At 47.5% G+C, this 10,989-nt stretch overlaps 1 protein-coding gene across 3 annotated transcripts in view; it reads right to left on the bottom strand.

Annotated features, from left to right (window-relative positions):
* Positions 1-10,989, bottom strand: part of flr (fleer) — a 331,879-nt gene that overhangs the window by 24,108 nt on the left and 296,782 nt on the right. For all 3 annotated transcript variants that reach the window (XR_005463422.1, XM_038819902.1, XM_038819903.1), the window contains 2 exons: positions 8,905-8,983; positions 5,456-5,585 (listed from right to left, as the gene is read on the bottom strand). Coding sequence is in view for 2 of the 3 variants with exons in the window: in XM_038819902.1 (XP_038675830.1) it covers positions 5,456-5,585; positions 8,905-8,983 (209 nt within the window). In the remaining variant the exon portion in view is untranslated. The remainder of the gene's footprint in view (positions 1-5,455; positions 5,586-8,904; positions 8,984-10,989) is intronic.

Below are 10,989 nucleotides of genomic sequence, written 5' to 3'. Positions count from 1 at the left end.
GGGGTTGGTGGTGGGGAGGGGTTGGTGGGGGAGGGGTTTGTGGTGGGGGAGGGTTGGTGGGGGGGGGGTTGGTTGGGGGAGGGGGGTGGGGGGGGGGGGGGGTGGTGGGGGGAGGGGGTGGTGGGGGAGGGGGTGGGTGGTGGGGGAGGGGGTGTGGGTGAGGGGGGGTGGGGGTGGGTGTGGGTGGGGGGAGGGGGGGGGCAGGGGGTGGTGGGGGGGAGGGGTTGGTGGGGGAGGGGTTGGTGGGGGAGGGGTTGGTGGGGGAGGGGTGGTGGGGGGAGGGGGTGGTGGGGGGAGGGGGTGGTGGGGGGAGGGGTGGTGGGGGAGGGGTGGTGGGGGGAGGGGGTGGTGGGGGGAGGGGGTGGTGGGGGGAGGGGGTGGTGGGGGAGGGGGTGGTGGGGGAGGGGGTGGTGGGGGGAGGGGGTGGTGGGGGAGGGGTTGGTGGGGGGAGGGGTGGTGGGGGGAGGGGGTGGTGGGGGGAGGGGGTGGTGGGGGGAGGGGGTGGTGGGGGAGGGGGTGGTGGGGGGAGGGGGTGGTGGGGGGAGGGGGTGGTGGGGGGAGGGGGTGGTGGGGGGAGGGGGTGGTGGGGGGAGGGGGTGGTGGGGGGGGGGGGTGGTGGGGGGGGGGGGTGGTGGGGGGGGGGGGTGGTGGGGGGAGGGGGTGGTGGGGGGAGGGGGTGGTGGGGGGAGGGGGCAGCGGCGTACAGAGGGGGGGGGGCGATGGTGCGTTGGCCCCGGGCATCCATCGCCCCCCCTCTCTGCACGCCGCTGCCCCCAAACCCCCCCCCATGCCGCAACCCCCCCCGATGCCGAAACCCCCCCCCGATGCCGCAACCCCCCCGATGCCGAAACCCCCCCCGATGCCGAAACCCCCCCCCGATGCCGCAACCCCCCCCGATGCCGCAACCCCCCCCGATGCCGCAACCCCCCCGATGCCGCAACCCCCCCGATGCCGCAACCCCCCCCGATGCCGCAACCCCCCCATGCCGCAACCCCCCCCGATGCCGCAACCCCCCCCCTGATGCCGCAACCCCCCCCCCCCTGATGCCGCAACCCCCCCCCCTGATGCCGCAACCCCCCCCCCCCGACACTGAACGGCGTCAACCATTGATAATTTTAAAGCTACTGTGATTAAAAAGCTAGCCGTTTTAAAGCTACTGTGATTTTCGCCGACGTGACCCGTGGCCACGTCGGCGGGACTTCGGCCCATCCGGGCCGGAGATTTGTGGAAACAAAAATATAATGAAATCCCGCCGGCGCCAGCTGTTTTCAGAGGCTGCCGGCGGGATTTGCACAACGCCGGTTTTTGGCCGGTCAGAGAATTAAAAACCCTGCGGGAGCGGGATTAACGCCGCTGCCGGCCGATTCTCCGACCCTGCGTGGGGTCGGAGAATTTCGCCCCGATGAGCAAGTTTGCAGATGATACTAAGATTGGTGGAGTTGCAGATAGCGAGTTGGACTGTGAGAGAATACAGCAAAATATAGATAGATTGGAGAGTTGGGCAGAGAAATGGCAGATGGAGTTCAATCCAGGCAAATGCGAGGTGATGCATTTTGGAAGATCTAACTCAAAAGCAGATTATATGGTCAATGGAAGAGTCCTTGGGAAAATTGATGTACAGAGAGATCTGGGAGTTCAGGTCCATTGTACCCTGAAGGTGGCAACGCAGGTTGATAGAGTGGTCAAGAAGGCAGACAGCATGCTTGCCTTCATCGGACGGAGTATTGAGTACAAGAGTCGGCAGGTCATGTTACAGTTGTATAGGACTTTGGTTAGGCCACATTTGGAATGCTGTGTCGCCGCATTACCAGAAGGATGTGGATGCTTTAGAGAGCGTGCAGAGGAGGTTCACCAGGATGTTGCCTGGTATGGAGGGTGCTAGCTATGAAGAAAGGTTGAGTAGATTAGGATTGTTTTCGTTGGAAAGACGGAGGTTGAGGGGGGACCTGATTGAGGTCTACAAAATTATGAGAGGTATGGACAGGGTGGATAGCACATGTTTTTTCCAAGAGTGGGGGTGTCAATTACAAGGGGCCACGATTTCAAGGTGAGGGGAGAAAATTTTAAGGGAGATGTGCGTGGAAAGTTTTTTTACGCAGAGGGTGGTGGGTGCCTGGAATGCTTTGCCAGCGGAGGTGGTAGAGGCAGGCACGATAGCATCATTTAAGATGCATCTGGACAGATATATGAACGGGCGGGAAACAGAGGGAAGTAGACCTTGGAAAATAGGCAACAGGTTTAGATAAAGGATCTGGATCGGCGCAGGCTGGGAGGGCCGAAGGGCCTGTTCCTGTGCTGTAATTTTCTTTGTTCTAGTTATCTGCAACACTATGCTCTAGAACAAACAAGGAACAGGCCATTCCTGGGCGGCATGGTGGCAGTGGTTAATACTGCTGCCTCACAGCGCCAAGGACCTGGGTTTGATTCCAGCCTTGGGTGACTCTGTGTAGAGTTTGCACTTTCTCCCTGTGCCTGCTTGGATTTCCTCCAGTGTTCCCGTTTCCTCCCACAGTTCAAAGATGTGCAGATTAGGTGGATTGGCCAAGTTAAATTGCCCCTTAGTGTCCAAGGATGTGTAGGTTAGGTTAAGGGGCTATTGGGTTAGGGTTGGGGAGCGGGCTTCGGTGGAATGCTTTTTCAGAGGGTCAGTGCAGAATCAATGGGTTGAAAGGCTTTCTCTGTACTGCAGGAGCTCTATGATTCTCTGATTTATTACATAATAAGTAATGAGACAGATTTTATTAACATTATAAAAATGATGGCAGAGTGGAAGAAAATGTCATCCAAAACTGTGAAGCCTCCTGCATGATCTAGACCTGTGTTTTGTCATGGGAGTGTCCCTTTAAGAAACGTTTTTGTCTTATCACATGGCTTCAGTGATGTCATTGTGTGGGTGGAGCTGGGCTGTGGCTCTGAGTTTTTACTTATCGCTTTGGGTTTTGGAATGGTTTGAACAGCACAGGTTGAAAGAAGTGTTTTCCTCTATCTTCATTTTAAAAGCTGTTCCAGACTACTTGGTAACTTAAAACAGATAATTGTTTTCTGGAAGGAATTCAAATCTTGCTGTTTGAAAAGGGGAACAGAGTATCAATAACAAGTCTTACACAAGTGAGAATGCCGTGTGCTGGGCTAAATTGAATTGCAAAGTTAAGGGAGAATTCATTAAGGGCGATACATAGATTACTGTAGTTTTGTGGGGTCTTTATGTTTGTAGTTGATAAAAATTCTTGCTGTGTTTATACAAATGTTAACTAAGTTCTTAGAATAAAGCTTGTTTTTTGATTGAAAGCGCCTAAGAAGTCTGTTGAATACACCTGAAGGGTAGGCTCTTGTGCTCATCCTAGCCAAATTCAACAAAAAGTTATAGGTCAGGTGAACTCCATAATATACTTTGGAGTTTCTGGCCCATAACAGTTTAAAAATTAGGAAAAAATGCCCTGATACTCAAGCCTAGAACAAAATCCAGTCTCCTGTCTCACTCCTTTATTGAGAGGGTCTCTGCTTTGAAATAGAAAAAGAAAGCACCATCTGGTCTTTCAGTTTCAACACACTCCATTTGTCTGGGGTTGTAAGGATTTGTTTTGCCAGCTGAGCCCATCATCAATGTCTGGTTGAATTTCAAAATCTTTGAGCCACTTAGCACAGCAGGGATTGTGTACAGTTTTAAGAAATTAAAGAATTTTCTATCTTTGATGCAGTTACTGAATAAATATTTATTCTTGCTATTGACTTCCCATTAAAAAGATTTTTTTTTCAACGGGACTAAATCTTTTGTTTATATGGCATGAATGGCAGATTGACACTTTGATTAGAGTGTAATCAAACACGCATTGTGGCTGGCTAGGCCAACATTTATTGCCCATCCCGGAGGACATTTAAAAGTCAACCACATTGCTTTGGATCTGGAGTCACATGGGCCATTAGTCCTAAAGGACATTAGTGAATCAGATGGGTTTTTACGACAATCAACAACGGTTTAGTGGTCATCATTAGCCTAATTTCAGATATTTAATGAATTTAAATTTCACCATCTGCTGTGGTGGGACTCGAACCCGGGTCACCGGATTATTAGTTCAGCAACCATACTACTATGCTACCGCCTCTGCACGATGGGGCATGAAGGGAGACTGGGGTACATGAAGGGGCTTGGGGTAGATGGAGGGGTTAGGGAACATAGGAATGATGTGGAGAGGTTGGCCAATGTCCCTGCAAACTGAAGCAGGTCTTCTAACCAGCCGGGACTGGTACAGAGAATCATCATTGAATTTAAACTGCAGCAGGATGCCATTCGGCCCATCGGGTCTGCCCTTGGAAAGAGCACCTTACATAAGCCCACGCCTCCAGCATAATCCTGTTATCCCACCTAACCTTTTATACACAAAGGGGCAATTTAGCATGGCTAATCTACCTAACTTGCACATCTTTGGATTGTGGGAGGAAACTGGAGCACCCGGAAGAAACCCACGCAGACGTGGGGAGAAACTGCGCACTCCACACAGCCACCCAAGGGCAGAAATGAATCCCGTTCCCTGGGGCTGTGATTACCTTGGGAATCACAAAAAACTTGAACCTTGCCTGCCCATGTTTTCAAGAGACGCAAACGTGGCAATTGTGGGCAAGGTGTTGGGATCGAGTTTCCAAGATTAGGAAACGCCTGACTGATGTTTTGTGAACCCGGCATTTGGGGGGGGGGGGCGGGGGGAGGAGAGAGACAGACCCGGCATTTGGGGGGGGGGGGGGGGGGGAGAGAGAGACAGACCGGCATTGGGGGGGGGGGGGAGAGGAGGAGAGAGACAGACCGGCATTGGGGGTGGGGTTTGCGGCGTTGAGTTGAGAGGGGGGGGGGGTTGCGGTGTTGAGTTGAGAGAGCACCCGGAAGAAACCCACGCAGACGTGGGGAGAAACTGCGCACTCCACACAGCCACCCAAGGGCAGAAATGAATCCCGTTCCCTGGGGCTGTGATTACCTTGGGAATCACAAAAAACTTGAACCTTGCCTGCCCATGTTTTCAGGAGACGCAAACGTGGCAATTGTGGGCAAGGTGTTGGGATCGAGTTTCCAAGATTAGGAAACGCCTGACTGATGGTTTGTGAACCCAATACGAAAATCCAGCCCAAGAGTTTAGATTTAGGTATGGCTGACTTCAATTGGATGTTATAGAGAATCCCTTTGGATTTTGCTTGGCTATGTCTCAAATTTATACCAGCTTGTAAATAGGTTTTTGAGAAAATAGGTATTTAGCTTTGTTAAGGATTGCATTTAATTCAGATATGGCTGTTATTTTGTGAACATTGTTGCAAATTAGGATCCAATCACCGCTACAATTGTATATCATTATACTAAACAAAAAGACCCTTCAGGTTGTAAGTTTACTGCTATTCCAGCCACTGAAACATCTATCAAAAGTGATTGCAATGTGGTTCAACAGCTTGAGTGATACTGAATAATACTTACTTTCACAATGTTCTAAGAACTGTATACATTCTTGTATAACAGTGTCCCTGAGCATAATCATGTGCTTTGCCATATTTTCCAATAAAGATAAGAAGCACCGTTTGGCATAATACCATGTATCTGTTCCAAGCTGTAAATAAAAAGGAGGTTCAAAAAAACATGAAACTTGACCAACATTTGTGCTAAATCAGCTGGGCTTTCTAATAATATCCATGATTGTACTTCATAAACTTTTGGTAAAGGTGTGTAACATCGCTACAAAATCTTTCATTAAGATGAAATTTTCACTTAACTTTCAAAAATATAATGCAATGGGATCCAATTGTCTGTTTTAAAATGTCAGGATAAAAATATGCAAGAATTCCTTTCATAGAAATAGTACCCATTGAACGGTGAATGTTACTTTGAAAATCAAAAATTTCTGATCATCTATGAACACTGGCTGCAGGATCTCACTGGAGTGTTCAATGCAGAGTTTTTTTGCCACTTCGACTTGAAGGAATTCTCAAACCTACTAAATTGCTCTGTGAAAAACATTATTTTGTTTCTCACGAGGGGCATCTGCAATCTACTGGTGTACGATTTGTATTTGGGCAGCACGGTAGCATAGTGGTTAGCACAGCTGCTTCACAGCTCCAAGGTCCCAGGTTCAATTCCCGGCTTGGGTCACTGTCTGTGTGGAGTCTGCACGTTCTCTCCATGTGTGCGTGGGTTTCCTCCGGGTGCTCTGGTTTCTTCCCACAGTCCAAAGATGTGCAGGTTACGTGGATTGGCCATTCCAAATGGCCCTTAGTGTCCAAAAAGGTTAGGTTGGGTTACGGGGATAAAGGGGATAGTGTGGAGGTATGGGACTCAAGTAGGGTGCTCTTTCCAAGGGCCGGTGCAGATTTGATGGGCTGAATGGCTTCCATCTGCACTGTACATTCTATGATTCAAATCTATGATTTACAAACATACATTTTTTTAAATATACAAGTCTCCAGGCTTTCACAAGTATGGAGTTGAAATACTCTAGATTCAGAGTACTTCAACCAAGAAAAAATACATCCAGTTATTACACGGTAAGTGCAATATAGTTTTAATGCCAAAGGATGCAAATTGTCATGCAGTAATAGAGAAAATTAATTTTAGAGTTGAAAGAACCAATTACATTGACAAAACCCTCATGTTTAAATTACTAGAGTCTTTACACAGTATTTGATTGTCAAACTAGCCATTGGTTTGCCAATAAAACGAGTTTTGGTTTTACTTTATATCAACTTTTTTTTAACATTTAGAGTACCCAATTCATTTTTTCTGATTAAGGGGCAATTTAAACGTGTCCAATCCACCTACCTTGCACATCTTTGTGTTGTGGGGACGAAACCCACGCAAACACGGGAGAATGTGCAAACTCCACGCAGATAGTGACCCAGAGCCGGGATTGAACCTGGGACCTCGGCTTTGTGAGAGTGCAGTGCTAACCTCTGCGCCACCATGCTGCCCTCTTATATCCACGCTTGATGTAAAACTGTACACCTTACCTCCCCAGCTAATTCTAAACTAAAGTCCCAAACTTCAAGGTAAACCTTTTCATCTCCTTCTTAAATAATTTTGCAAATTCAATTTATGGAACAGTGTTATTTTAAGAAATGAGCATTTAGCTTGTAGTCTAAACTATACGACAAACTAAATTAATTTCAAGGCGTTTGACTATCGGGGAACCTACGCATGAAACGAATTATTGGTTACGGAGAATATCACAGCTGTGCTGAGGGAGGACACCTTGGAGGGTTCAGGTAGCGAGGCAATCTGGGTAGGAAGGGTGCTGTTACAATGTTGGGGATTTACTACAGACATCCTAACAGCCAGCGGGAAATAGAGGAGCAGATATGCAGACAGATCTTTGAAAGATGTATAAACAATATGCTTGCCTTCATTGGCCAAGGCATTGAGCATAAGAATTGACAAGTCATGTTGCAGCTGTATAGAACCTTAGTTAGGCCACACTTGGAGTATAGTGTTCAATTCTGGTCGCCATACTACCAGAAGGATGTGGAGGCTTTAGAGAGAGTGCAGAAGAGATTTACCAGAATGTTGCCTGGTATGGAGTGCATAAGCTATGAGGAGCGGTTGAATAAACTCGGTTTGTTCTCACTGGAACAACGGAGGTTGAGGGGCGACCTGATAGAGGTCTACAAAATGAAAATCGCTTATTGTCACGAGTAGGCTTCAATGAAGTTACTGTGAAAAGCCCCTAGTCACCACATTCCGGCGCCTGTCCGGGGAGGCTGGTACGGGAATCGAACCATGCTGCTGGCCTGCTTGAAAAGTCAGCGATTTAGCCCAGTGAGCTAAACCAGCCCCTTTATGAGGGGCATAGATAGAGTGGATAGTCAGAGGCTTTTTCCCAGGGTAGAGGGGTCAATTACTAGGGGGCATAGGTTTAAGGTTTAAGGTGCGAGGGGCAAGGGGCACGATTTAGAGGAGATGTACGAGGCAATTTAAAAAAAATGTTTTTTACACAGAGGGTAGTGGGTGCCTGGAACTCGCTGCCGGAGGAGGTGATGGAAGCAGGGATGATAGTGACATTTAAGGGGCATCTTGACAAATACATGAAAAGGATGGAAATAGAGGAATACAGACCCCAGAAGTGTGGAAGATTTTAGTTTAGACGGGCAGCATGGTCGGCACAGGCTTGGAGGGACGAAGTGCCTGTTCCTGTGCTGTACTTTTCTTTGTTTTTTGTGGTCGTGATTTTAACCTTCCCTATATTGACTGGGACACACTTACTGCTGGAGGCATGGATGGCGCAGAATTTGTAAGGTGCGTCCAGGAGGGTTTCTTGAAACAAATATGTAAATAGCCCAACTTGGGAAGGGGCCATATATGATTCACTTTGTAGATTTACACTATCGGAATTTTTATTAAAACGAAAGATATCATGAAAGCACAGTTTGGACTTCCGGTGGTGACCATGGAGGGGTTATTGGGTTATGGGGATAGGGCTTAAGTGGGTCGGTGTGCTCGATGGGCCGAATGGCCTCCTTCTGCACTGTATGTTCTATGAAAACGGATTCAGAACACTAGTCTATGAGTGAGCAGTCGCACATTTGGCAGCTCCTGCTCATGGTTCGCTCGGAGGTGGCAGCTGTTCATCAACTTCTTTAAGGAAAACTGACTGTCAGCAGAAGAGGGGGAGGGGGAGGGGGAGGTGGAAGGGGAGGCATGGCAGTGAATAATAGGGGCGGGGAATCTAAGGTATGGGTAGCTGGGAGTTAGGGCCGGGGGAAGTTGGGTGTATTACTGTGGGGCTTTTGCGTGTGTTTGACCGCTCTGTTATTGAGAATGTTAATATGTTGAAATGTCAAAGTTATAAATGCCTCAAGAAAATGTTTTCTAAAAAAAAAATGAAAGCACACAGCACAGTTTGGTTAGAAGTTTTCACTTGGTACAATCTGCCATTTTACCTTTTTATTGTAAGGTTCCAAGCTCTTTATTACTCTTGAAATGCCAAATTCATAATTTCCTTTTGCGCAGTATAAAGTCCTGAGAAAATTTGAGAACATAAACCACATAAAAAAAAGCAATTCATTATCAGTAAAGGTTAACCTGGATTTATTGCTAACAATATCTAAATATAATTAATGGAACTTGAATAAGAGTAGTTTTTTAATTCACTTTTTAAAGAAAGGTGTTAACTTGCTCAGAGTAACTAAACATTTAATAACAGGATCAGGATACAACACAAATTGGTTTAACGGAAAGTGTAACTGCCACCTATCCCATCCAAAAACAGGTTAAAAAAAACAAACATTGCTCAGGAACAGCAATGTTATAGTGCTTGTAGTAAACAATATTTTAACCTGGTTTATAAAGCATTAAAAGGTACAAACAAAACCAGAATTCCAAAATTTTCCATTCAAGCCCATTCACTGCCTCGATTTCCACAAGTTTCAGAAAATAATCTCCCAGAAGTTCACTGTCAACTATATTTATAATTATTAGCATGAGACCATTCCACTGCTACCTCCTTTGAGGATTCAATTACTGAATGCAACCTAAATGAAACCATTCATCCCTTTATCATAAAAGTAGCAATCTCAGGATTGCTACTGGTGCCATGTACAAGTGAGGTAGACAGGTGACAGGGCAAAGTTGCACTCAGTGGAATGGGTTCAATTGTATCTGTTTTAATGTAATGCAAGGAGTGTCAGGAATAAGGGAGATGAATTTAGAGCATGGATCAGTACTTGGAACTACGATGCCATTACGGAGGCCTGGATTTCACAGGGGCACGAATGGTTGTTAGATGTTCCGGGTTTAGACGTTTTAAGAAGAATAGGGAGGGAGGTAAAAGAGGAGGAGGAGTGGCACTGTTAACTAGGGAGTGCATTACAGCTGCAGAAAAGGAGGTAGTCAAGAGGGTTTGTCTACCGAGTCAGTATAGATGGAAGTCAGAAACAAATTCTGTATCCGGGCAGCCAAATTTCCCTGTATCCCATGCCCCCTGACTTTCTGAATGAACCTACCAAGGGGAACCTTATCAAATGCCCTACTGAAAGCCACACACACCACATCCACTGCCCGACCTTCATCAATGTGTCTCGTCACATCCTCAAAGAATTCAATGAGGCTTGTGAGGCATGACCTGCACCTCACAAAAACTATGTTTTTCTAAATAATCATAAATCCTGGGCTGGATTTTCCGCCGGCGGGATGCTCCATTTTGCCAGCTGCCCCACAATGGGAAACACCATTGACCAGCCGGCGAAATCTTGCCAGTGGGCTGAACAAGAAATCTGGCGCGGTAGGACAGAGAATCCATCCCCCTATCTCTCAGAATCCTTTCCAGTATTTTGCTCACCACAGACGCAAGGCTGACTGGTCTATAATTCCCAGGGATTTCCCATTGTTGGACATGGGAATAACATTCGCCTCCCTCCAATCATAGATTATCATAGAATTTACAGTGCAGAAGGAGGCCATTTGGCCCATCGAGTCTGCACCGGCTCTTGGAAAGAGCACCCTACCAGAGGTCAACATCTCAACCCTACCCCCATAACCCTGTAACCCCACCCAACACTAAGGGCAATTTATCATAGCCAATCCACCTAACCTGCACATTTTGGACTGTGGGAGGAAACCCACGCAGACTTGGGGAGGATGTGCAGACTCCACACAGACAATGACCCAAGCTGGGAATCGAACCTGGGACCCTGGAGCTGTGAAGCAATTGTGGTATCCACAATGCTACCGTGCTGCCCTACAATGCTACCGTGCTGCCCGATACTACTTCAGTGGAGTGTGATGACGCAAAGATCATTGCCAACGGCGCAGCAATCTCCTTACTCGCTTCCCGTAGGAACCTTGGGTATATCCCGTCTGGCCCAGGGACTTATCTATCCTGATTTTCAGCACATTCTCCTTCTTAATATCAACCTGTTCCAGCCTATTAACCTGGTTCACGCTATTCTCACGAGCAACAAGGTCCCTCTCTCTAGTGAATACTGAAGCAAAATATTCAATTAGGGCCGCCCCTATCTCCTCAGACT

This window comes from Scyliorhinus canicula, chromosome 15 (assembly GCF_902713615.1).
Source record: "Scyliorhinus canicula chromosome 15, sScyCan1.1, whole genome shotgun sequence".
In the NCBI taxonomy this organism is placed as follows: domain Eukaryota; kingdom Metazoa; phylum Chordata; class Chondrichthyes; order Carcharhiniformes; family Scyliorhinidae; genus Scyliorhinus; species Scyliorhinus canicula.
Note: the sequence above shows the minus strand (reverse complement) of the source record. Positions and strands in the feature narration are given on the sequence as shown.